The sequence below is a fragment of the Artibeus jamaicensis genome, unplaced genomic scaffold, assembly GCF_021234435.1.
Source record: "Artibeus jamaicensis isolate MK-2021 breed Jamaican fruit bat unplaced genomic scaffold, CSHL_Jam_final contig_426, whole genome shotgun sequence".
Classification (NCBI taxonomy): domain Eukaryota; kingdom Metazoa; phylum Chordata; class Mammalia; order Chiroptera; family Phyllostomidae; genus Artibeus; species Artibeus jamaicensis.
Window position 1 is genome coordinate 3,493,096 of NW_026521826.1, and position 25,714 is coordinate 3,518,809.

The window sequence follows — 25,714 nt, forward strand, 5'->3', positions numbered from 1 at the left end:
ATGATAAGCGGTAAGGGAAAGTGATTACAATTTTAGAAAAGATGGCCAGGGAAGTCCTCACTAAGGAGATGACATTAGAATAGTGACCCAAAGGAAGGAATCTTTTATACAGACATCTGAGGGAAGACCATTTTAAGCAAAGGGGACACTGCCTCATTTTTGAGGCAGAGGGAAGGCTGGTGTGGCCAAGAAATACAGGAAGGGAAGTAGTAGGAAATGAGAGTAGAGAGGAAAGGGAATCAGACGAGGTGAGGGAGGCCCTAGAAGGTTATTCCAAGGACTTGGGCTTTTACTTTTAGTGAAAGGGGAACTAATACAAGGTTTTGAGCAGAAAAATGACGTGAAGTTTCAGGGTCATTCCACTTGCTGAAATGAGAAGATACTACAGACCCACAAAGGGCAACAGCATGGTGCTCAGAAAACTATTGCAACAATCTAAGAAAGGGATTTCTGTAACTTGTCTTCTGATCCTTTGGTAAATTTTCTTAGGTTTTTTTGTTTTAAGTTTTCTTTTGATCCCTACACTGTCCTATACTGTCTCCACTCTTTTGAGTTCCTTTTCCCCCTATTTATTCTGACTCTATCTTCATGTAAGCATTCCTCAAATGTCTGGCGATCCTTGGTGGTCTGCTACTAGTTGAAAGACTAAAAAAAAAAGCACCATCTCTGTAGGCAGGACTTATAAACCTCACCATGGGGAACATTTGGCTGAACTGTTCCGAAACTGTAGTATCTCAGTCTTTTCTCTTTACCTGGTCAGTTTACCCAAAGAAAAATAAATCCTGGGTACATTCTACAACAACAAAGCTACTGAGTTCTTCCTAAGGCTTGAAGATCTACTCAGTAAAAAAAAAAAACCATGTCATGAGACCTCTCTATCTCTTTATCTATCCAGTCCAACCCATCACTAACTCCCGTCAGCTTAACTCAGGAATAAATCTCTCACATTTATGTGCTTCTCACTATCTCTACCTTCATTACCCTGGACCAAACTATATTCTTTGCTTACCCGGAACACTAAAGAAGTCTTGTTTATTCACTCCCCAGGTTATCCTTCAATATGTCTGTTTTCCATAATTAGCCAGAGTGATCTTTTCAAGATGTAAATTTAAACCCTTTTCCTTCCTTCCCATCTCCCCAAAACAACTCCCACCAGCAGGTTTGAGAAGTCTAGGGGCTGCCATTACCCTTAAAGCAGAGTCACATGGCCTGCCTACTTTTGCAGCCTCCTCTTACACCTGGCCCCAGAATGCTGCGTGCCCAAACTGATCTTGTTCACACCATAGTTCTTCCTTTTGCCGCTGCTTCTTTGCTCCACCTATTGATACTTCCCATGTAGGAAAAGTTCTTTTTTCCCTCTTCCCACAGTTAAGTCTGATTCCTCAGTGCTCATTTTAGACACCTATTCATCAAGGAAACATTCTTAGCCCTGGCTGGTGTGGCTCAGTGGATTGAGCACCCGCCTGTGAACCAAAGGGTCACTGGTTCGATTCCCAGTCGGGGCACATGCCTGGGTTGCAGGCCAGGTTTCTGGTCAGGGGCGTGCAAGAGGCAACTACACATTGATGTTTCTCTCCCTCTTTCTCCCTCCCTTTTAAATAAATAAAAAAATAGAGCCACAAAATTTAGCAGTCAATTCAGTCTTTGCTACAATTTATACTATTCATAGTTCTTACCAGGCATAAATAAACTTACATGAATAAGTACAAGCTAAAAACCACATGGAGGAATCAAAAGTGCACTGGAATTATGAAACCTCAAAAACACAATTATATATTTTCCCCCTTCAGGCCGACATGTAGAGACTCTATCTAAGAATACAAGAGACATTTAATAAAATGCCTGTAGAATAATGAAAATGATGACGGTGATGATAATGACAGCTCAGATTTACTGGGCATTTAACTTGTAATATATAGTACTGCTAAATATTCTATATTTAAACCTGATGATAGTTCTAAGAGCTAGGTACTATTGTTAATCCCCACTTTAAATACATTAGAAAGAGGCTGAGCAATGTTAAGAGGTAGCAAGGCTGGGATTCAAACAAAGGCTGTCTGACTGACTCCAAAGCTCTGAGCACTCAACTGTAGAAGAAAAAATATCACTGTTAAAGGCTAGGGTTCAGAAAAGGTTTTGTTATCAGAATTTTAAAAGAAACATGTTCAAGTGCATTGAATTTATTTCAATATTGTAACCATGTATACATTAAAACTGTAGGAAGTATTCCATCTTAAAAGAGAAACTGACTTTAATACCATTACACTATTAACAGACTTTAAAATATTTTCCTAGGAGACGTTGTAACTGAAATTATTTCACATCACAGAAGCGAGATTTTAATCTTCTCTATAAAAAGATAATCTCAAACTTTTAAATTCAATTATTTTTATCATAACACAAGTGATTTCTTAAAAAGAAGCCAAAGCACTAAAGTCAGAAAAGGTAAAGAAGTTATAATTAAATCTTCAGAAATTTTACTAAAATGATTCCAAAATTAGGATGATACAACAGTATGTTCTTCAGTATTAGTATTTTAGATTTTGGAACAATCCACTTGTTGGTGGGAATACACTGACATTTGCACAAAGATCTGAACTAAATATGGCCTTATATGACTTGTTTGCTGATGTCAGATATTCAAAAAATCCTACTGTAAGCATACCTTGGCAAAAAATACGGTGAGGTGAGTTTCACTGCCAACAATCCAAATAGGGAATTTTGGAGATTTCAAGTAAGATCCAACCTAGAACAAATATAGCAAAATAAATCAATGAAAAATTTATACTGTCTTTTAGATATTTTCCCATGAATATTTGAAATGTAACTAACTTAAATTAATATTTAATTCATTTCATTTAAATTAATATTTAAATGAAACAAGATTGTTTGTGCCAGAATGACTTACCCATAAAGGTTAAATGCTGAATATAAAATGAAAACATGTTCACAAAAACTTATACACACATGTTCACAGTAGTGTTATTCATAACAGCCAAAAAGTGGAAATACCTATTAACTGATAAATATATAAAAACTACTGGATTATATACTTTAAATAGTAAATTTTATGGTATAAGTTATATTAACTATTCTTTAAAAGGTCAAAAGCACCGATTGCCTTCCTTGTTCACACGTGTGTGTGCATATGTTCAGAGAGAGAGAGAAGGGGGGGAAGGGCAGGACAGAAATATTTTATTTGTATTAATACACACACACACATGGGTGGGCAAAAGGAGGCTTACAGTTGTTTGCATGGAAGAAGACATGCAGGTTATGAGTATTACAACAACTTTATTAACTCAAAAGAAGCCCCAATGGCAGAGTGCACTCAGGTACAATCTCACAAGTGCTGAAATTGCCGGCCTTCATTCTTAAACATTCCTTGTAGTCTACTTGCTATATACTCAAGCACACTTTAGCACAGCATTCTTCATAAGCCTACTTTTGCCCACCCTCATATGGTCAAAATGATATGAAAATGTTCATTTCACTTCTAAAGGGCAATTTGCTACGCTACCCATAGGGAAATGTTCAGATTCACAAAACTAATACAAACACAAGTATTTCCTTAATGCCATTCTTCTAAACACCTGGTGCTAAGTAAACACACATTAGATTTTGATAATGATACCTACAATACATACATATGAACAGCACAGTATAATAAAGTTTGTTTTTATTTTATTTTTTTAGTTTTCACAAAGGTCTATTTCACTACTGGTGGGCAGCTCATTGAACAGTTAAATACATTTAAATAATGTATAGGAGGCTACACAACAGCAGCACTGGTAACTAGACAGACAAGCAATTCAACTAGAAACAAGCTAACAAGTAACTGTCTAAATATTTAAAACACAGCTCTTGTTTGTTTTGATCACTTTCTTGGAGGGGGAAAAAGCCCACTGGTCACACTGGAAATATATATGGAAGCCAAATCTGATATCCATTCCCAGAGGTTTCTTTCAGCTGGATTAAGCCTCCAACTCCAGGGCAAGCCCAAGTCTGTGGCCTCTAGCATTAATGCTCTTCCCAGCTATAGTGTGAGCTTCCCACCAGGCCTCAGAGTCTGAGTGCAGCCCACTCCAATTAAACTAGAGTTGTTGACTTCTGCAGAAAAGGAAGCAGTGGGATCCAACTGATATTTAGCAGCAATGCCAAAGCAAGTGAAGTTGGTACCTGATGTCCCAGCAAGGTTTACTGAAGTGTCAAGATTTTCACATATTTCTGATAAATTGAGTCTCCAAATTCTGTCCCATCATTGACATTAGCTGAAAGTCCCCAGCCCTGTAGCCCACTGCAAAATTATTCCTTGTCAGCTTTGATTTGGCACTGTCAGAGGTCATCTGGTATCCAGGAAGCCAGCCCTCGTAACCAAAGACAGCTGAACCATGGATTGTGGGTCCAGCAAAATCTAAGTCAACATTGCAACCAAAGTTTATACATTCCCTCTTGTAAGAAGACTTGATTTTACCACTTTCCTTTCCTGTGTTTGGTAAAAAAGTGGCATCAGGTGTCAGTTTTAAACCTTGACAAATCTGGTCTTCAACTGTGATTTCTGTTCCCAGAGTGTTATCAGTGTTCCATTTCTCTGTGAAAGTCAGACCATACTCACACCATTTACATTTGGTCTCCAAGGTCCCAGTAGAACTATACCAATGTCTGTATTAGATGAACCAGATGTTGAGAATTCCATGCCACTACATGACTTTTTCACACCCAGTTTCACCAAGCCAAAACCAAGTCCTTTGTTGAAAATATCTCTGGCAGCTTTGCCAAGGTCAGCATATGATGGAGGGATACACATTGGCCAAGCACAGCTCAGTCCACAGGTTGCCATGCAATTGTCCACAAAATTTTTTGAATATATGTGGAAAAAGGTGATTTAGTGGTGTCCAGAGGGGGGCCATTGCTTGTGTTTAGCATGCTCGAGGTTGGGCTGTGGTGGCTGCCGTGACTAGAGAGCGAAGTGAAGGACCAAAGTTTTGTTTTTTTTTAATGCTGTCCTGACTCCGTTTTGAGGCCCTGGCCAGAGGCCGGTCGGTACCCTTAAAAAAGACTGCCATGGAAGTCTGCACCCCGACCCCCTTCCTTACAGGTCTCTCCCACTCCAGGCCACTAGGCACTGCCCTCATGGCCCTGGAGCTGGTACCACAGGATGCGGGAGAGCCAGCCCTTAAGCCCCAGAGTTCACAGAAACTATTCATATTAGCCAAACCATCCTGAGCCCATGACACCTAGATGACTCAAAACCCTACTCTCATACCTAAGGTGCCCCCTACGGTTGCAGCTTGCTGGTAGCCTGGTCCCAGGGGTAACCGTAGGTGGCCCTGCCAGGAGGCCCTCTCTGGTTGGGAGCCATCAGTAACTAGCTGTTCTGCCTTGCTTTAGCCAAGTGTCAGTGTGTTGTGTCTGCTACTAAAGGAATCCTCTGATCTTATCCAATAATAGAGTTGCTACTAGAATCTAGAGCAACATGTTAGCAGAACACACAGCAGCTGTGACTTTCTACTAAGCTCCTGGGGGAAACACACTCCTCTGTTGTACCTCACAGTTAGAGAAAAGCAAAAGCACACATTTAGAGAAGCTTATGATTATGGTGAAATTTTCTACTCATTCATGCAACAAGTATTTATTGAGCACCTGCCGTGTACCCAGAAACAATGTCCTGCTTGCCTTCCAAGGGTCTATATTCCATTAGGGATGACAATAGAAAAACAAATTCAAGACTATAAAAATAAAATAAGTAGACAAAAGAGATAATTACAGAGTAGTTATTCCTGTGAAACGAGGTTGAAAACAGTCACTGAGGGCATGGTCAAGGAAAGGGTCTTTGAGGCACCATGTGAAGGAGGACCTGAAGGGGAGAATGGACTATTCCAGGCAGAAATGCTAGCAAGAAGGAAGGCCTATCAGGCAAGAAAGGGTGTGGCGTATTTAAGAAGCCACAGGAGACCAGCCTGGCTGGAGTGCAGCAACAGAGAGAGCACTGCTGCTCTGGAAGGACAGCAGGACCCAGATCACCAAGGGCCTACAGGCCACGTGGTGAAAATGTCATAGTAAACATGGCCACACCCTCACCTCCTGCAACACACAGATATGTGCATACCCTCACACATACTTCTTAAAAAATAGCTTTATTAAAATATCACTGACATATAGAAGCTGTATATATTTAAGGTATAGAACTTAATGTTTTGATATATGTATACATTATGTAAAGATCACTACAAACAAGCTAATTACCATATCATCACCTTTATATAGTTACCACCTTTTCTGTGTACACACAATTTTTTGAATATATAAATGTTTATGTGTATGCACATGTATGTGTGTTTGGTGAAGAGAATGCAGCTTGATTCTACGGTGTCAGGCTGACTCAGAATAGTTTTAGCCTGTGTAATTCAAGTCACTAAAAGGAAGAGTTGCTACTGTTTAACATTATGATCACTACCAACAAACAAGGGCAGGATGAAACCTGTTTGATTTTCCTAACACATCACCCTGTCCAAGTGTTGTCATGAAAGAGGAATGTTGTCTGGTGGAAAAGAGGGAGGGAGGGAGGACTGAAGTGGAAGTAAGGAAGAATGGAGGGAGAGAGAACAGGGACAACACTGTCACTGTCTCTAAGACTAACCCCCACCACCTGAACCACCGCCATGGAACCACCACTCTATCAATAAATGGAAAAGAAAAGTAGGTCTTTCCTCCTCCAAAATGATGACATGTCAAGTGCAAAACATTAATGACTTAAACCTCATTTAAAATTATTTGGAATACCCAATAGTTATTTTGAATTACATAGGAAAAGTAATGAAATATATGTCCATGAATGAGAGCTTCTGAACTCGGCACGTGTGTTGCAGAGTTTCCTGCTGTCAAATGCTTGGACTTCCCTTTGTGGTGTGACATCATTTCTCAGGTGGAACCGACGAGCCCGAATTTCAGGCACCCGGCAGCTCCTCTCTCTCTGCCGGATGGAGCACTGCCAGTTGTTCCAGTGAAGCGCACCGTCAGCTGGTGAGGAGAAACAGTACGCTCCTTCCCCTCACTTTACCAAAAGCATATTTATATTCAACAACAGATGTCTCTATTTGCATAAATTATGTGTCACTGGGTTCTTCCGCCCAGCCCTCAAAAAGAACAAACCTCAAACACGGGAAACGCAGCCTGATCAGCCAGCTTAACTCTACCTTTAATAAGCGTGTCGAGTTAGGAAGGGAGCCCAGGAGGAATCTGAAGGGTCTATAAGAACAGCGGTAAGCTAAAGTATGTTGTCATAGAAGAAAAATACTACCCACAAAAATGAACATGTGAATAAAAACCATTCAAAGTACCTTAAAAACCAACTTACCTTACAGTATCTTAAAGCTTCCATTAATGTTAAGAATCCTACAGCTGCTTGTTCATGTATACCAAGAAGTTCTGCAAAAAAAGTCGGCACTGTATTAGCATACATAAACCTGAAAAGTACTTATATGTAAATATATATGCGTGGATACTCATTGTACAATATATATATTCTACTCCAAAACTTTTACTTTTGGTCAAAACTATACTTAAAACCTAGCACATATTTAGTGTCAAGCGTTTACATCAAGTCATCATTATAGGACCACTCACTGTAAAATACCAATGGGTCAGGTTTGTGATGCCTCAGATGCACATTAAATATCCCTATGGGCCCTGGCTGGGGGGCTCAGTTGGTGGGAGCATTGTGCCATAAACCAGAAGGCTGTAGGTTCGATTCTCTGGCGGGCACATACACAGGTTGTGGGTTTGAGCCCCAGTCAGGGTGTGTACAGAAGGCAACCAATCAATGTTTCTCCCTCACATCGATGTTTCTCTGTCCTTCTCTCTCTCTCTCCCTTTCTCTTTATAAAATCAAACGTACCCTTGGGTGAGTATTTTTAAAAAATGTATTTATGAAAGTTTACATTTAGTGTTAACTTTTTTATTGGAGGTATTTTTGGCTTGAAACTAAGGAATTTTTGCCAAAAATAAACAAGGAAAGATACTTTATCATACCCATGTGAAATGACTAATTGAACTGACTTTGACTTAGGAAAACACATGGACATGCTAACCGTAATCTGTAAAATGTATCACTGGCTGGCAGTGAACTTGCACAACACTTGTGACGTGGACGGCCAATACCACCCCTCTGTCCTGTAAACAAACCGAGGCAGTGTGCTTAGGACGGGAAATACAGATGAACAGAACACAGCACCCGCCCTACAGAGGCTGTTAGTTTAACATGGAAGACAGACGGAAAATGTGTGCTCTCTCTGTTTACACACTCGCACTCACTCACAATATATAAGATTGTCTGCTGTTACAGAAGTGGTAACACTTGAGATGAATCTTTAAGTATATGTAGGAATTTTCCAGGTCAAAAATAGGATAAGAAGAAAATTCAAGGCAGAGGAAACAGAAAAGAGATATGAAAAATCAACGTATTTAAGGGGTGAAGGAATTGTCAAAGCTTCCTTAAAGGTTTCTGGCCTAGGAATCTGATCAATGCTGATTAACTATAGGAAAGAATGGAGGAGGAGCAGGTCCTGGAGTGACGTGAAGGGAGAACCTGAGGCTGGTTTTACACAGACTGAGACCGAGGGGCCTTCAGGACATCTGCCTAGAGACAGACACACAACCGGAAGTGAGGCTCAGCAACACGGGGAAGGGAGGCCAGGGTCGGACACACAGTGCGGGGAAGCATCAGCACAGAGCTGAGTGCGGACGTCCCGGATGTGGTTCAGAAAGAACAAAGCACAGAGAATGAAGAGATAAGAGATTACTTCACAGCAGAGTTGTCAGTGTGACAATATCAAAGTCTATATCATAGGCCGCAGCTATAAAATTGGGTCCATATGTATTTCTAGTAAGAAATTTTTTTCTGGTTAAAAAATACATCTAATGTAAGCATAATGTATATAACTTTGCATCCCTCAACCATCTGGTCATCTTTTGTCCTTTCTTTCCCTATTAGGAAATTATGTTTTTCTTGTTAATTAATGTAATAACATCAATTCATTCATTTTTATTGTAAATATTTTACTATGTATCTGTAAGTACAACATCCAGATGGTATAAGCCAAACACTGACAGTTTAACGTTTAGGATCTGTAAATTCAAAATTAATATAAGGCACATATGCATATATTTTGTCTGCCTTCCTTAGCTTCTTAGAGGCACAGAGGATACAGCAGTGGTTCTCACATAGTAGTTTTGGATTTCTAGGGATCCACAAGACCTTTTGAGAAAATAGACAAAATTAAAATGATTTTCATAAAAAGCCATTAGTTTAGTTGCCTTTTTACTCATACTTCCATAAGAGTGTGGAGTGAAACTTTCCAGAGACTAAATAATATGCTATCGTCCAACAAATTGAATCTATAAATAAGTATGAGAATCTGTCTACTAGTAACCTAGACATTAAAGGGATTTTAAAAATTTAAAACAAAGTAACTCTTATTATAAAGTCGGCCAAAAAGTTCTTTTGCTTTTTCCATAAGATGGCTTCCGTAGTGCTTAGCTGTCTTTAACTTCATTCAAGCAATTTTATTAGATTGTTGTAACGGTTGTCATATCAGGATGCATTTTTCACAAACTTATTAAAATTGGTGAATTTTTAATGTAGCCATTTTAATAGTGAAGGTAGAAGAAAATACACATTGTTTTTGGTATGTTATACTTTATTATTTCAAAAAAGGTTAAAACACAACTGAAATAAAAAAAAAGATTTGTGCAGTGCACGGAGAAGGTGCTGTGACTGATCGATGTGTCAAAAGTGGTTTGCAAAGTTTCGTGCTAAAGAATGTGCTCACTGGATGATGTTCTATAGTCAGGTAGACCAGCTGAAGTGAATAGTAAACAAGTCAAAACATTGAGAGCAATTAATTTTAAACCACACAGGCAATAGCCGACATACTAAAAATATCCAAACAATAAAGCTATTGATGAAAATGAAAAATGTCTTTTACCAAAAAGAAAAAAAAAAACAAAGACTTTTTGGCTAACCCAATTTTTTTTGTTGTTTTGAAAAATAGTTATTATTTGATAAAAAATTTATATTAACCAGCATTGTATATTATTGTTATTTTAAAATGAATTAATAAATCTTTTTATATTTGTTTTTTTAAATTGACTTTTTGAGAGAGAGAAATATTGATTTATTGTTCCACTTTTTATGCATTGATTGGTTGCCTCTTGTATGTGCTCCAATCAGAGATGGAACCCGCAACCTTGGCCTATCGGGAAGACACTCTAACCAACTGGACCACCAGGCCAGGGCTTAAATGTCTCAGTTTTAGTTTCTAACAAGAAAAACATTGATCATTACTTGGTTATGACCCACATTAGCAAAAGCTCTTTAGGACATTCACTAATTTTTAAGAGTGTAAAGAGCATTCAAAGAAAAAAGACAGTGGGGTGAGCAGCCCAAATGCACAAAAATGGTACTGTATGGACCTGTACATTTTTCCCCCATGCCTTCTGAAATGTAAGCAGCACTAAGTGTTTTTGAGCTCAAAAAAGAGCACACATTAGAAATATTTTCACACTTTAATTTCTGAAGTCAGTTACCACCACCTAGTGTTACGACTAGCTACTACATCATCTTTTTCCTTGGAATTTTAAACAAATGTCTAAAAAAAGTATATTTATAAGAATGTTAGCCCTGGCTTGTGTAGCTCAGGGGATTGAGCGCGGGCCTGTGACCCAGAGTATCGCGGTTTGATTCCCAGTCAGGGCACATGTCTCGGTTGCAGGCCAGTTCCCAGCAGGGGACACACGAGAGGCAACCAAACATTAATATTTCTCTCCCCCTCTCCTTCCCTTCCCCTCTAAAGATAAATGAATAAAATATTTTTTAAAAAAAAAGAATGTCATGATACTCAATATAACGAAGTAGTTGTTCATAATTCTTGAATAATAAATATTCATATTAAGTCAGCAATCACATGTTTAAGCATATATATTATTTTTTAAATGTATTAATCCTATTTCCTTAAGCAGAAGCTATACTTAAGATTTTCATTGCCTTTGACAGCTAAAGTGCATCATTAAGAATATTTATTATTATAAGAAAAGATGTTCAATGTCACCAGTGATCAGAGAAATGCAAAATAAAACCACAATGAGATATCACCTCATACCTGTTTGAATGGTTATCATCAATAACTCAAAGAATAAGTGTTTGTGAGAACATGAAGAAAGGGGAACACAATCATGCACTTTTTCACTTTTTATGCATTGATTGTTTCTTATCTCACCAGATAAGAGACTGTCTCTGGCTCTAACCAGAGATGGAACCTGCAACCCTGGCCCAACAGGTGGGAATGCAGATTGGTGCAGCCACCATGAAAAGTAGTATGGAATTACCTCAAAAATTAAAAAATTAACTGCCTTATGACCCAACAATTCCACTGCTGGAAATATATCCAAAGAAACTAGAAACACTAATTGGAAAGTATATGGATCCCTATGTTCATTGCAGCATTTTTACAATAGCTGAGAGATCTGGAAGCAGCCCAAGTAGATGAGTTGCTAAAAAACTGTGGTACATTTATGTCAGGGAATACTATTCAGCCATAAAAAAGAAAGAAATCTTACCATTACAACAGCAAAGCTGGACCTGAAAAGTATTATACTAAGTGAAATAAGCCAGACACAGAAAGACAAGTACATGATTTCACTCATATGTGGAATCAAATGAACAAAATAAACTAACAAACAAAACAGAGACAGACTCACAGAGACAGAGAACTAACAGCTGTCAGGGTGGGAAATTGGGTGGAAAAGGTAAAGGAAATAAGCAAAAGTAAAAAAAGGAAGAAACAAACCAGAACCTCATAGACACAGACAACAGTATGACGACTGCCAGAGGGAAAGCGGGTGGGGAGAGGCAGAGGAGGGCAAAGAGAGAATAGAGAGAGATGGAAGGAGACTTGACCTGGGGTGGTGAACACACAGCACAACACACAGAAGATGTATCATAGAACTGCACACCTGCCAACTATGTAATTTTATTAACCAATGGCACCCCAATAAATTAAAAATATTACTGTACAAAGTTATAATTAGAGTTATAACATTCTCACATATTAAAACTTAGAGAATTTACTCATGAAATATTTCTCAGTAAGTCTAAAGAAGTTTATTCATATTTGGAGAAAATTCTAATAACATGTCATTATATTTTAGGATTTTCTCATTTCTTTTCTTAGCCTAGCATGTAAGATTAAACATTAGCAGTCCCTATCAACCCTTATTTGCTTTAGTCAGTAAAACTATATATATGTGTGTGTGTGTGTGTGTGTAGAATTTTATATATTTTATATTTGAGTTTGCTTTTAAAATTTTTTTTTAGATTTTATTTATTTTCAGAGATGGGAAAGGGAAGGAGAAAGAGAGGGAATCATCAATGTGTTGAGAGAAACATGTATGGGCTGCCTCTCACACAGCCCCAACCAGGGCCCTGGCCCACAATCTAGGCACATGCCCTGACTGGGAATCAAACCAGAATATTTTCGATTCTGAACTACCATCTCAACTGCTGTCACAGAGGATCTCCTCAAGGTCCTCTCTAGGGTCTTTCAAATTTGATGCTGATTTGGAAACCAGGTAACTCGTTAAATTCATTTAACAAATACACCCTAAGTGTCACGTGTTAAAAAGAACAGTGTATTTCTACATATTTCTTTCCATAGTGTAGAAATATGGAAACAAAGATCATCCCCTTTGCAAACCATGTATTAATATCCAAATTACATAAGGAACTTTTATAACTCAGTTACAAAAAAAAAAAAATAACCCAATTAAAAACTGGGCAAAGAACTCCAAAGAATACATATGAGAGTAGAAATGGCCAACAATATATGAAAAGATGAAATGAGGAAAACATCACTAATCATTAGAAAGATGTAAATCAAAAACACAATGAGATATCACTTCATACCTATTAGAGTAGACATTATTAAAAAATAAATAAAAGACAAGTGTTGGTGAGGATATGTAAAAATCGAGACCCTCGTAAACTGCTGGAAGGAATGTGATAAGGGATAGTGCTATGGAAAACAGTATAGAGGTTGCTCAAAAAATTAAAAAATAGAACTGCCATGTGATCCAGCACTTCCACTTTTGGGTATTTAATCCAAAGGAATTGAAATCAGGATCTCAAAGAGATACGTACACTCTTGTGCTCACTGCAGCACTATTCACAGCAGCCGAGATGCTGAAACAACCTAAACCACCTAAACGCCCAGTAAGGAATGAATGGATAAGGAAGCTGTGGGACACATGATAGAGAATATCATTCAGGCATACAAAAGAAGGAAATCCCACCACACTTGGGAACATGGATGAACCTTTGAGGAAATTATGCTAAGTAAAACATTCCAGTCACAGGAAGAGAAATATGGCATGATCCCACTTACATTAAATGTCTTAAGTAGTCAAACTCATAGAAGTACTGTAGAATGGTGGTTGCCAGCAGCTGGGAGGAGGAGGAAACGGGAGGAGGAGGAAACAGGAGCAGGGGGACGTACTATTCAACAGAGGCAAAGTCCCAGTTATGTTCTAGGAATTATGTTCTTATGAAGAAGAGTAAGTTCTAGAAACCAGCTAGCTATACAACCTATCTATGGTTACACTGTATCCTAACTTGAAATTTCATTGATGGTAAATCTCATGCTAAATGTTCTTACTACAATTTTAAAAATTCTTCCTCCCCAAATAAAAATAGTTATAACCTAGAACATGGAGCTCAGAGGTAAGAGAAACTCCTTGGAGCTGTGGGAATGCAGACACTTCCCTAGGAAGGGACCGCACATGGCCGAGTCACTTAAGAGCTGGACAGACATAGATGGTAGGGGTGTAGGCACAAGGAGTAGCATGAAAAAGACAAAGTAGCATAGTTTTGTTCAAGTGTAGGTTCATGATGCCTGACAAGTTAGTTGGGATGAAATTACATAAGATCCTTAGGTAAATAAGGTACAGAAGCAGTAGTTGAAAAAAATTTAAAAACTAACTTTTTAATCAGAAGGTTAGAATAGTTAAAATAAAAAGAAATAACATACAGTAGACTTTCGCCAAGATGGAGGCGTAGATGGAAACACTTTGCTTCCTCGCACAACCAAATCTAAAAACAACAAAGTTTTAACAACAATAAATGCAACCAAACCACAGAAAATCGAACAATATGAAGTCCGAAAACAACAAACTGCTCAGCTAAACTGGTGAGAGGGGCAAAGACAGCAGTGGAGTGGGTCGGGTAAAAAAGATCCCCTGACCCAGGCTAAGCATAGGCAGCTGAGGGCATGGATCCCAGGTGCAGGGTAGCTACAGGCAGACCCAGGGAAGGCACAGTGTGGCTGGCTGTCTGCGGTTGCGCATATGCGAGCAGAAAAACCAGTGAAGAGACAAGCATTGAGACAGACCATGCAGGCCCTGGCGCAGGGCAGCGGGCTCACACATTTGCGCTCAAACACGCAGGGGCAAGCGGTGAGGCAGACCGGTGAGCAGAGAGGACTGCTAGTGCTCCCTCTCTGACCCCGCCCCCACATACAGCATCACAAACCAGGGACCTGGGTGGCCCCGCCCTGGTGAACATCTAAGGCGTCTCTCCTCATATGCAACAGGCACAAACAGATCAAAACATGGCTCAAGAACAACTCAGAGCCCCAGAGCCAATAAATCTAAGCGATGAAGAAATAGCCAAACTTTCCAAATAGATGCACAGTTCAAAACACTGGTCATCAGGATGCTCACAGAACTGGTTGATTTTAGCCACAAATTAGAGGAACATATGAAGGCTAAACTAATTGAAATGAATGGAAATGCACAGGAAACCAATAGTAATAGAAAGGAAACTGGGACTCAAATCAATGGAGTGGACCAGAAGAAAGCAAATAATGGCCAAACAGAAAAGAGTCAGGAAGCAAGAATTCAAAGAAATGAGGAGAGACTTAGGAACCTCCAGGATATGACATCTTTAAACGCTCCAACATCCGAATTATAGGAGTACCAGAAGGGGAAGAGGAACAGTCATGAGTGGAAACCTTATTTGAACATACAATAAAAGAGAACTTCCCCATTCTGGCAAAGGAAATAGACTTCTAGGAAATCCAGGAAGCTCAGAGAGTTCCAAAGAAGTTGGACTCAAGAAGGAACACACCAAGCCACATCATCATTACATTAGCCAAGATTAAAATGAAGGAGAGAATCCTAGAAGCAGCAAGAGATAAGGGGACAGTCACCTACAAAGGAGTTCCCATCAGACTGTCAGCGGATTTCTCAAAAGAGACCTTACAGGCAAGAAGGGGCTGGAAAGAAGTATTCCAAGTCATGAAATCCAAAGACCTATAACCAAGATTGCTCTACCCAGCAAACCTTTCATTTAGAATGGAAGGACAGATAAAGTGCTTCTCAGATATGATCAAATTCAAGGAGTTCATCATCACCAAGCCCTTATTATATGAAATGTTAAAGGGACTTACCTAAGAAAAAGATGATAAGAAAGATGAACAGTGAAAGAACAGCAAACTCACAGTTATTAACAACCACACCTAAAACAAAAGCAAACTAAGAGGACAGCTAGATCAGGAGTGAACCATAGAAATGAAGATCATGTGGGAGGCTTAGCAACAGGGGAGTGGGAGAAGGAGAAGTGGGGAGAAGGTACAGAGAGTAAGTAGCATAGATGGTAGGTAGAAAATAGATAAGGGGGGGGCAAGAATAGTATGGGAAATATATAATCTAAAGAACCTGAGACACGTGTTCATGAACTAAACAGGGGTAATGGTGGGGGAGGGGTGTGCAGGGCGGAAGGGAATGAAGGGGGGAAACAGAACAAATGTAGTGGCATAATCAATAAAATAAAAAATATATTTAAAAAAAGAAATAACATACAGTAGTAAGGCTTAGTTATCTCACAGACACAGTACATGCAATTTGAGCCACAGCCTCTGTGAAACCTATTTCTGAAAGTGAGGAGTTTTTAAACCCACTTGCTGGTTGTTTGCTGGATTCCTAAGAAGTCAGGTTGCTAGAGAGCTGGCATCTAGCTTGGGCTGCGAGATGTAACAAGTAAAACACAAGATGCCCAGTTAAATTTAGGTATCAGATGGAAAATATTTTTTCAGTATTAAGTATATTCCAAATACTGTATGAGATATATATATATATACACTAAAAAAAAATTCACTGTTTATCTGAAATTCAAACTTAACTGGGAATCCGATATATTTTATCTGGCAACTCAGTCCTAACTATATAATTAAATGTATTTTTACAAGTAATAACATTTGGAGAAAATAAACACTTTCAATCTTTTCTGACATTAATTCTGATAAACCTACTTTTCTAGGTTTCTAGTTTATAAGAGCTGACTATATGATTTGCATAAAATGAAAACAAAATAAAAATAATCATCAAATAAACACACAGAAGAATGCATGTGTAATACATACAAATACAGAGAAGTTCCTTTGAAACAGAAAAGAGACCATGGGAAAACGGATCTACAGAAAAATAAAATCAAAGAAAACCCCAGCCCGAAGTCCTGCAGTAGGAGGGAACGGAGACAGACGGCAGGTGGGCAAGGCCGCACCACAGAAGGGTCTGAGAGCCGGGCAGAGAGCAAGGATGTTAAGTGCATGGACAAGCCACCCACTGAATGGCTTTAAGTAAGAGGATCATGACCTGGTTTAGCATTAAGTGTATGGTGGTGGCCACTGTGAAGGACTGAGGGGGTGGGCAAGAAGGAAATTAGGTGACTAGTTCCAGTGCAGTTTTATTTCTAGTCTATTGCAGAAGCAAAAGTCAGTTCTAACAAGTAAGGTAGAATACAGTACATGGTTTCAGGAACTATATAATCTAAGTGATTAACAATATATAATTTTATTAAAAGACATAAAAACAGCTCTGACCTATGTGGCTCAGTTGGTTGAGTATCATTCCACAGAGTGAAAGGTCGCCAGTTCAATTCCTGGTCAGAGCATGTGCCTAGGTTGCTGGTTTGGTCCCCATTCGGGAAGTGGCGACCTATTAATGTTTCTCTCTCACATCAATGTTTCTTTCCCTCTCTTTTTCCTTCCCTTCCCCTCTCTCTAGAAGTAGACAAAATCTTTAAACAATAAGTAAAACAGTTTTTTAAAAATAAAATAAGACATAAAAACAAGCTAGATGGAAAGACTTAATATTGTAAAGATGTCATTTTTTTCAAAGAATCTATAGGGGAGTCAGCTTGAGCAGCTGGGTCTGGCAGAGGATGGTGGGGACCCACCCCATGCCTTCAACGTGGTGTAGCATCATTCCTGACATGCCCCTCTTCAAGAAGCTGCCCAGATATGACAAATAAATTGATTAATGAAGAGCCTACCCAATTACTGATGAGATTCCTAATATGATACCATAGGCAGCTAGGATGACACATCAAAACCAAAAGACAAGAAGATATGGAGCATCACTAGATCATAATTAAAAATAACAACAAATACAACTAAATTTTCTAAGTACCATCTACCTTTTAAAAAGTCAGGGTGGCAGGTAATTGGTGAGAGAGAAGAATGTTTCTATCTCTTCCTAGGCTGGCTGCCTTTATTCCACTGGTCTCTTTGGCAGGACTGATGTTTTACTTGGCCACTGTGGAAGAAAACTCCCACAGGGCTGCCGAAGCTCAGCCAGCCTGTGTTTTTACAATCTTCAGGGTATTAAATCTTCAGGCAAAATTAATACAATCAGAGCTAAGGTGGTACATACACATTAATGATAAGTGTTGAATATCTATCTCTGAAAGCTCTGAACTGCACTGAAAATACTGGAAACCCACTTAATATTCAGGAAAGATGCTTTACCTTGCTTCTGTCAGAGGCTTAGGACTGTTCACGACTTAAGCTGCAGAAACTTTTATTGTACTTTGATTCTGTCCTTGTTTTTTGAAGGTTCTCATTTAAAACTGCTATATCAGAAGAAACATTTCAACACACTGTGTTGTTGGAAATCAACAACCCCAACCATCACCCAAGACTTTATTTCTTATCTATTTCATCTAAAAGTTAATGACTTGAAATTTTACATTATTTAGATTCAAAGTCTTTGGTCAAGTCACATGTTCAAGATAACTGAAATCCAAAGGAACTACAATGCAGTAGTTGTAGAGAAACACATCTGAACTACTATGATATAAAACTATAATAAAAGGGAAATTTCATGGACTTGAGAAAATAATAAGTAAAAATAAAATCTATAAATTTAATGTAACCTCAATTAAATCCTAACAGATTTCTTAAAACTGAAACTTCAGAAGCTGAAAAAGAGTTCAATTGGAATAATATAGAAATAATTATGACAATTTTGAAAAAGTACAGTATTCGGAAATATGTGCTGATTAATATCAAAGTATATTTATAAAACTATATGACAGGATTGTCTGGGCTTAAGAACTCACAAATAGATTAGTAGAACAGAAAGGTCCAAAAAAAGACTCACACAAATGGGAAAATGTATCTGATAGAGAAGATGTTTCCTATCTGTGCAGAATTGACTGGAATTAGGATATTACGTATTGTTTTGAAAAGAGTAATAAAGCACCAAACATTAAGATACCATTAGCAAAGTTAACAGACTGAGGGAAACAGAATGAGGGAAAATATTTGCCACAAAGTTTAACACACAAAGAACTGAGACAATTTAGAAAGAGTTCCTAAAAATTTTGAAATAAAAAAATAACCCCAGCCCCAAATGCCAAAATAATATAAAGAAATAATTCCCAAAAGAAGAAATACTAAAAGCTGACAAAAACACACAAAAAGTGATCAAGAACACGCTCACTAGGAATCGGAGAAATGTGAATTAAAATAGGCTATCACTTGTCAATAAACTGGCAATATATTAAAGATGGAGAATTCTAAGTGTTGGCCACAGTGCAGGAAAATAGAACTCTCCATACTGTTGGAGACGTGTACTTTGCCAGTCTGGTAACTTTTAGAAGGTCATTTGGCATTATCGAAGTTTAACAGGAATTTCTCAACAGGTTAAACATAGTAGAGTTATCATATGACTGCAGGACCAAAGAAAAGGAAAAACATATTCTCGCAAAAGTTCCTGACCGCATTATTCATGATGGCCAAATGGAAAGAAGTCAAATGATGAATGAATGACTAAAATGTGGTAGGTATAAATCACACAATAGAATCAATCAATAAAAAGGAGTAAAGTGCTAGAGTATATGCTAAAACCTGGGTAAACCTTAAAAACATCATGCTAAGTGAAAGAAGCCAGTCACAGAAGACCAGATGTTGCATGGTTCTCTTCATAAGGAATGTCCAGAATAGACAAATCTATAGAAACAGAAAGTAGATGAATAGTTGCTAGGAGCTGAGGGGGAGGAAATTTTGAGGCGTGACTGCTAACAAGTACAAGGGTTCTTTTTGGGGTGATAAAATATTCTAAAATTGATGCAGTGATGGCTGTACAGTTCTAAGATAATATTGAAAACCACTGACTTGTCCACTTTAAACAGATAATTTGTGTGATATGTGAGTTATTTCTAATAACCCTATGTGTGAAAAAAATTAACACATGCCTAAATTTGTAACACACATTTTAGGAATCTATCCTATAGGACTTCTTGAATATGCACAGAAAGACATACATTTAAAAAATGTTTACTTCAGCATTGCTTGTAATAGCCCAAAATACAAGCAATCTAAATGTTCACTGTAAGTAAACTCAAAGCAAATGACAAACTGGGAAAAAATGTTTACTATATATGACAGATAAAGTATTGATATTCTTCATAAAGATGAGTACCTAATATATCTTTCACATCAAACTTGCTGGCCTTTTTTCCTGGAATACACATAAGCATCCAATTTCTTTCTCAATGCCATACTGACAATTAGTACTAGAAAAATACTTTTTTAAAAAATAAGCTTTCCTGGTTGGTTCCACTCTAAAAAATAATATTCATAACCTGATCTCAATTCTAGTGTTGATTACACTTTTATAATTTTCTCTCATAATTCCTTTTTTCTTATTTTGTAGATTTTATTTATTTATTTTTAGGGATGGAGAAAGAGAGGGACAAAAATATCAATGTGCAGTTGTCTCTCATGCACCCCCTACAGGCAACCTGGCCTCAACCCAGGCATGTACCCTGACTGGGAATTGAACTGGCAACCCTTCACTTCACAGTCCAGTGCTCAATCCACTAAGCCACACAGCCAGGGCCCTTTTTCTATTTCTTATTAAAGCAGTAGATTCAACCCCTTTCATACCTTTATATGCCGCTAACATGTCCATTGTCTCAGCAAATTTTAAATCTCCAGTTCTTCCAATTTAGGTCTTTCACACCTCAAAATGCCTTTTGCTTTTCTCAACACATTCTTTCCTCCTGTTTTAGAAGAATTGTGCATCTTTCCAAGGTTATTGTTACTCTGGATCCCACTTAGTATCTCTTCTATTAAAAGAGATTGAATTTTCTTGGCCAACAATTTAGGGGATCTATCCCTTAAAACAAAGAACCATGTAGACCACTTCTTGGCCTTGTTAGGAACAAGTAACTGAAATCTTCTTATTTCATCCTTTCACTAGCAAACTTACTTATAATGCTAAAATATTTACTCTCTATGATCGAGCTTTTATCTCAATGGGTCTTTTAAAGCAAAGATCTTGCTAATTGCTAAATTCATATCTACTCTTTTTTTAATTGAATTTATTGGAGTAACATTGGTTAAATAAAGTTATATAATTTTCAAGTGCACAACTCTACAATACATCATCTGTATATTGTTCTGTGTTCACCACCACCACCACCACCCCTCAAAAAAAACTCATGGAACAGACAACAGTATGGTGATTACCAGAGGGTCAGTGGGTTGGGGGGAGGTAAAAGAGAATAAAGGGGAAATAAAGGCAACAGAAGGAGACTTGACTTTGGGTGGTGAACATTCATAGCCTATTCTTAGTCCTCATTCTCCTTGAGTGAGATACAAAGCACAGCTCCTTCACTAACTCTACATGACAGACAAGAGTCTGGATTAAACTCTCAGTCTGTTTCTCTTATCAATGAAGCAAACTTCCTCTTAGGACTACTGTGAAATGTAATAAATAAACTTATTCCAAATCATCTTTCATTACTTCACTGAAGATTCTGTTAAGTGTAGCATATAAGGCAGTATATTAAAATTAATATATTATAACATTAAATAATTATATGCTGGTTATATGGAATCAGACTATCGTGGTTCAAATCTCATCTCTATTTACTAATGTGGATAAAAAAGGGGCCACATAACCTGACAAGCCAAGTATAGGACTGCATGGTGGCCCTTATAAACTCAGAGGCCTAAAGTAACCACATAAGATGGTATGAAATTAAAACTTCCATCTAAAAGCAAGTCACAGTGGGTAGTCATGTCTTGACCAGTATCTTTCTTGACAAAGGTCAATCTTTACCTTAAGTGAGCCTGTCTGTCTTTTCGCAGCTACAATAAATACCTTTGGAATGTCAGGGCAATCTCCTTTTTCCAGACCCCTTAGGGTACAATCTCCCACCAATAAATTTCTTGTTCTCCTACATCAACCTCTGCGAGCTGTAACTGTTAACTGTTAACTACCCCGTACCCCTCAATGTAAAAGAAGTGCCTATCTGTTTTATTTTTCATCCAGTCTCAGAGATTCCCTGCTTTGCTTTCTCCCCACTCCCTAATCTACTATCAATGAATTTCACATAACCCTCCTTACAACTCCTCCTTTGATTCTAATGTATAAAGTAAGTTGCAAAACTGTCATTCTCCTAAGCATTTTCTCAATTCACTGAGATTTTACTTCCCAGCAATTGGCATCAGTTTGGCTCAAATTAATTCCAAAATGCTTACAAGTCTGGATGTTTCTTATGTTGACATTAAGATGCATGAAATGAAAAAAGATATTCAAAGACTATGTGCCTATGTTTCCTCTGTTCTATGACATTCACAGTTAAAAGAATGAAGTCAGTAAATGGAAAATACATATATAATCATTAAGTACTAAGAATAATGTTTGGCATTGTTATATAAATGTTTGCCACTGCTGCATAATGAGTATTCTTAATCAGTAGTTGTAATTGCTCTTCAAAGAAAATTAAATACTTGAGGACAAAGTATGTTTTTCCCATTGCCAAAACATATACAGTGACTTCAAGTGAACTTGCCATGATGTTTCTTTCATGTGTTCATTAATTCAAAAATGAATATATCCCCTCATGCATATAACTAGCTGCTGAGTTCTAGACTAGCTACTCTCCTGTAGTCTCTCCCAGAGGCAGTGGTGCAGCAGGAGAAAGTGCTACGGTGGAACGAACATGGGCCTTGGGTGTGATCCATGCAGCAACGTCTCTGCTGTGCAACGCTGGGCAAGTTAAAGTTACTCAACTGTCTGAGCTTCGTCTTCTATGACTATAGACTGAGTTTATGGAGACACATAGCAAAACATACTGCTTAGCACACCAAGTACATAAATACTAGATGATCTCTTTATTTCTTTCTTTGCCAAGACTGTTTTCATCTCAGTACCTCTTACCTGTCAAGACTACATGCTTCTGACATGTCATCCCATTCAATACATTCTACAAACTGACAGATTAATGTTATTCTAAAAATCTTCTGCTATTGCTCTTTTGAAACGTCTTCAATGAATCTCTTCCTAGTGCTTGCCAACTAAAGTTTAAAACTTCCAGGAATTCAAAATCCTCTGTGTTCTTACCCAACCCTACATTTATGCTGTTTCACCTTACTAGTCTCCTTCACAGATCCAATGCTCTTATCTATCGGTTCCCAAACCTGACTGTACATCAGAATCATCTAGGTAGGGGTCACTTGAAAATTATCATGCCTAGGCCCCACCAGCTAGAGACTCTTTCTCTTTTTCTCTCATTCATTCATTCATTCATTCATTCATTCATTCTCAGCTGGGGCCTGAGCACTGACATATTTTCAAGCTCCCCAAATGATAATGTAGTCAGGATTAGAAACCATTGCTCCAACCTGGCTGGTATAGCTCAGTGGATTGAGCACGGGCTGGGAACCAAAATGTTGCTAGTTTGATTCCCACTCACAGCACACACCTGGGTTGCAGGCCATGTCCCCAGTAAGGGGTGTGCAAAGAGCAGCCACATGCTGATATTTCTCTCCCTCTCTATCTTCATCCCTTCCCCTCTCTAAAAATAAATAAATAAAATCTTTAAAAAATAATAAAATAAAATAAAAAATAAAAATAAATAAAAACCACGCTCCAATCAGGCTGATCTGCCTTCCTGTCTCTAACCTATAATTTTCCCAAAATACCCTCTTACTCATTCCATCTGGCCCCATTAAAACGTTAACTCCTAAAAAAAAAAAAACCAAAAAACATTAACTACTACATAAAATCTCTCCCTTTACCCCAACATAAACACAGTAAAGAAAGTTTTCTCTTTCCTCTGAACTTCTGTAATAATTGATTTCAATATGCTTCACCTTGCACTATAGTTATTTGTGGGCATGTTCTTGTTTCCCCAAACTAGGTGTTTGAGGGAAAGTTGAATTCTTCTGACAAGTTGAGGCATTTCAGAAATTTAATCTTAATCCCTACAACATTCCCTCCTTTGAGGAAGGTATAACCTCCATATTTTATGAGTAAGGAAACTGAAACAACAAGAAATGGCTTGATAAGAATTTTAACCCTAATTATAATTTGTCTTTGTATATTACACATTCTACAGCTTCCTCCCTACTGTAATAGCAGAAAAACATCCAATAAATGCTGAATGGCTGTATGAGTTTTCATTTTAAGTTTGGTGACTGAAAACAAATTCAACTTCAAGTCAACATTCCTAACAACTGAAAAAAAATGAAAGAAATATACCCTGGCTATCTTCTTTTCCAAAATAATTATTCCAAAGTCATTGCTTAGTTCTGATATTTAAATTATTCTTAATATAAAGCTATGGCAAGACAACAGCTTTGAAAGCTAGTATTTTAAGAAACAGAAAAGGATGAATTTGTACATATTAAGAACCAAAACTTGGATAATGGACTAATATTCTGTAAATATAGTACATGACAAGAAAAAAGAAGCCTATAGGTGGCTGGGTGAGGAACTTCCTAGGGAAACAAGAAGAATATTCTGGTCTGAGAAGAGAAGAGGCCTGGGAGCATCTGCAGAATGTGTAGAAAGAAGGAGCTCACTAGTACCAAGAGCCAGGGCAAGGCACAGAAGTCCAGGTGGAAAGAGTTCTGAGCCACAGCACACAGGCGTCTGAACAGAGGTCAGGTGGGATGAGACCTCAAGTAAAGTTCAGCAGGAACCAGATATCCCTTCCCTAATCTTGTCATATGATGTAAGACACCTCAATGCCTGGAAACCATGGAGAGAAGAAGGAAGAGGAGATGTGCAGAGGGCATCGTGGGGAGTGTAGGGAGAAACCTGCATATCACCCCAGAGAGACTGACAGATCTTTAACTGGCAGGATGAAGTGCTTTCAACTGTCAACCAGAACAAGGATCCAGGAAGAGAGGATGGTCTCAATCACAAAAGTTGAGTAGGATAACTTGATAGTTGTTTGCCTGTGAATATTACTGTTTAAATGCTGACCTTTACTAGAAATTAGTAAAATCAGGTTCTCACCCTAACCTCATCATGAAGTGAATAATTTCCTTATATTATCTAATGTAGGGAGGGAGGGTAGTTCTTAAATTTCTTAAACAGTAAAATGAAGGGATAGATAGTGCTGAGGCACTTCTTCATTCTAAAGTTGTACAATTTTTTTAAAATATATTTATTAGTTGCAGGTGGCATTGGTTAATAAAATTATACAGGCTTCAAGAGTGTAATTCTATAATACATCATCTTTGTAATGCAATGTGTGTTCACCATCCAAGTAAAATCTCCTCCATCACCATATATTTGATCCCCTTTTGGTTGTAATTGCAAAAGGACTGCTTTTCTCATTTCTTTTTCTCAATTTCATTGTTAGTATACAGGAACAAAGTGGATTTTTATACACTGATTTTGTGTCCTGCAACCTTACTGTATTTATTTATTATTTCTAATAGCGTTTTGGGGGAGTCTTCAGGGTTTTCTATACACAGAATCATGTTACTGCAATAAGTGACACTTGTACTTCTTCCTTCCAAATAATTTGGATGCTTTTTATTTCTTTCTCTTGTCTGATTGCTCTGTCTAGGACTTCCAAAACTATGTTGAATAAGAGTGGTGAGAGTGGGCATCCTTGTCTTGTTCCTGATTTTTCAGGGAAAGCTCTCAGTGTTTCACTATCAAGTATGATATTGGCTGAGGGTCTATCATATAGGGTCTTTATTATGTTGAGGTACTTTCCTTCTATACTCCATTTATTGAATGTTTTAATCATAAATAGATGTCACTTGTCAAATGTTTTTTATACCTCTGCTATTAAAATCATATGATCTTTATCCTTTGTTATGTTAGTGTGGTATATTACAGTGATCAATTTGCATATGTTGCACAACTCTTGCACCTCTGGAATACACCCTACTTGGTCATATTGTATTATTTTTTAATGTATAACTGTATTTGATTTGCTAGTGTTTTGTTTAGGATTTTTGATTCCATATTCATCAGAGACATTGGTCTGTAGTTGTTTTTAGTGTTATCTTTGCCAAGTTTTGGTATCGGTGTTATGCTAGCCTCATAAAATGATCCCCTTTAC

The 25,714-nt window shown here is 37.9% G+C and overlaps 1 protein-coding gene and 1 pseudogene across 6 annotated transcripts in view; both read right to left on the reverse strand.

Annotated features, from left to right (window-relative positions):
- MINDY3 (MINDY lysine 48 deubiquitinase 3) overlaps window positions 1-25,714 on the reverse strand; it is a 103,726-nt gene that overhangs the window by 54,069 nt on the left and 23,943 nt on the right. For all 6 annotated transcript variants that reach the window (XM_037155173.2, XM_053665824.1, XM_053665825.1 and 3 more), the window contains exons 9-10: window positions 7,358-7,428; window positions 2,666-2,746 (exon numbers count right to left, since the gene is read on the reverse strand). In XM_037155173.2, coding sequence (XP_037011068.1) covers window positions 2,666-2,746; window positions 7,358-7,428 — 152 coding nt within the window. The remainder of the gene's footprint in view (window positions 1-2,665; window positions 2,747-7,357; window positions 7,429-25,714) is intronic.
- Window positions 3,959-5,908, reverse strand: LOC119056678 (voltage-dependent anion-selective channel protein 2-like; annotated as a pseudogene).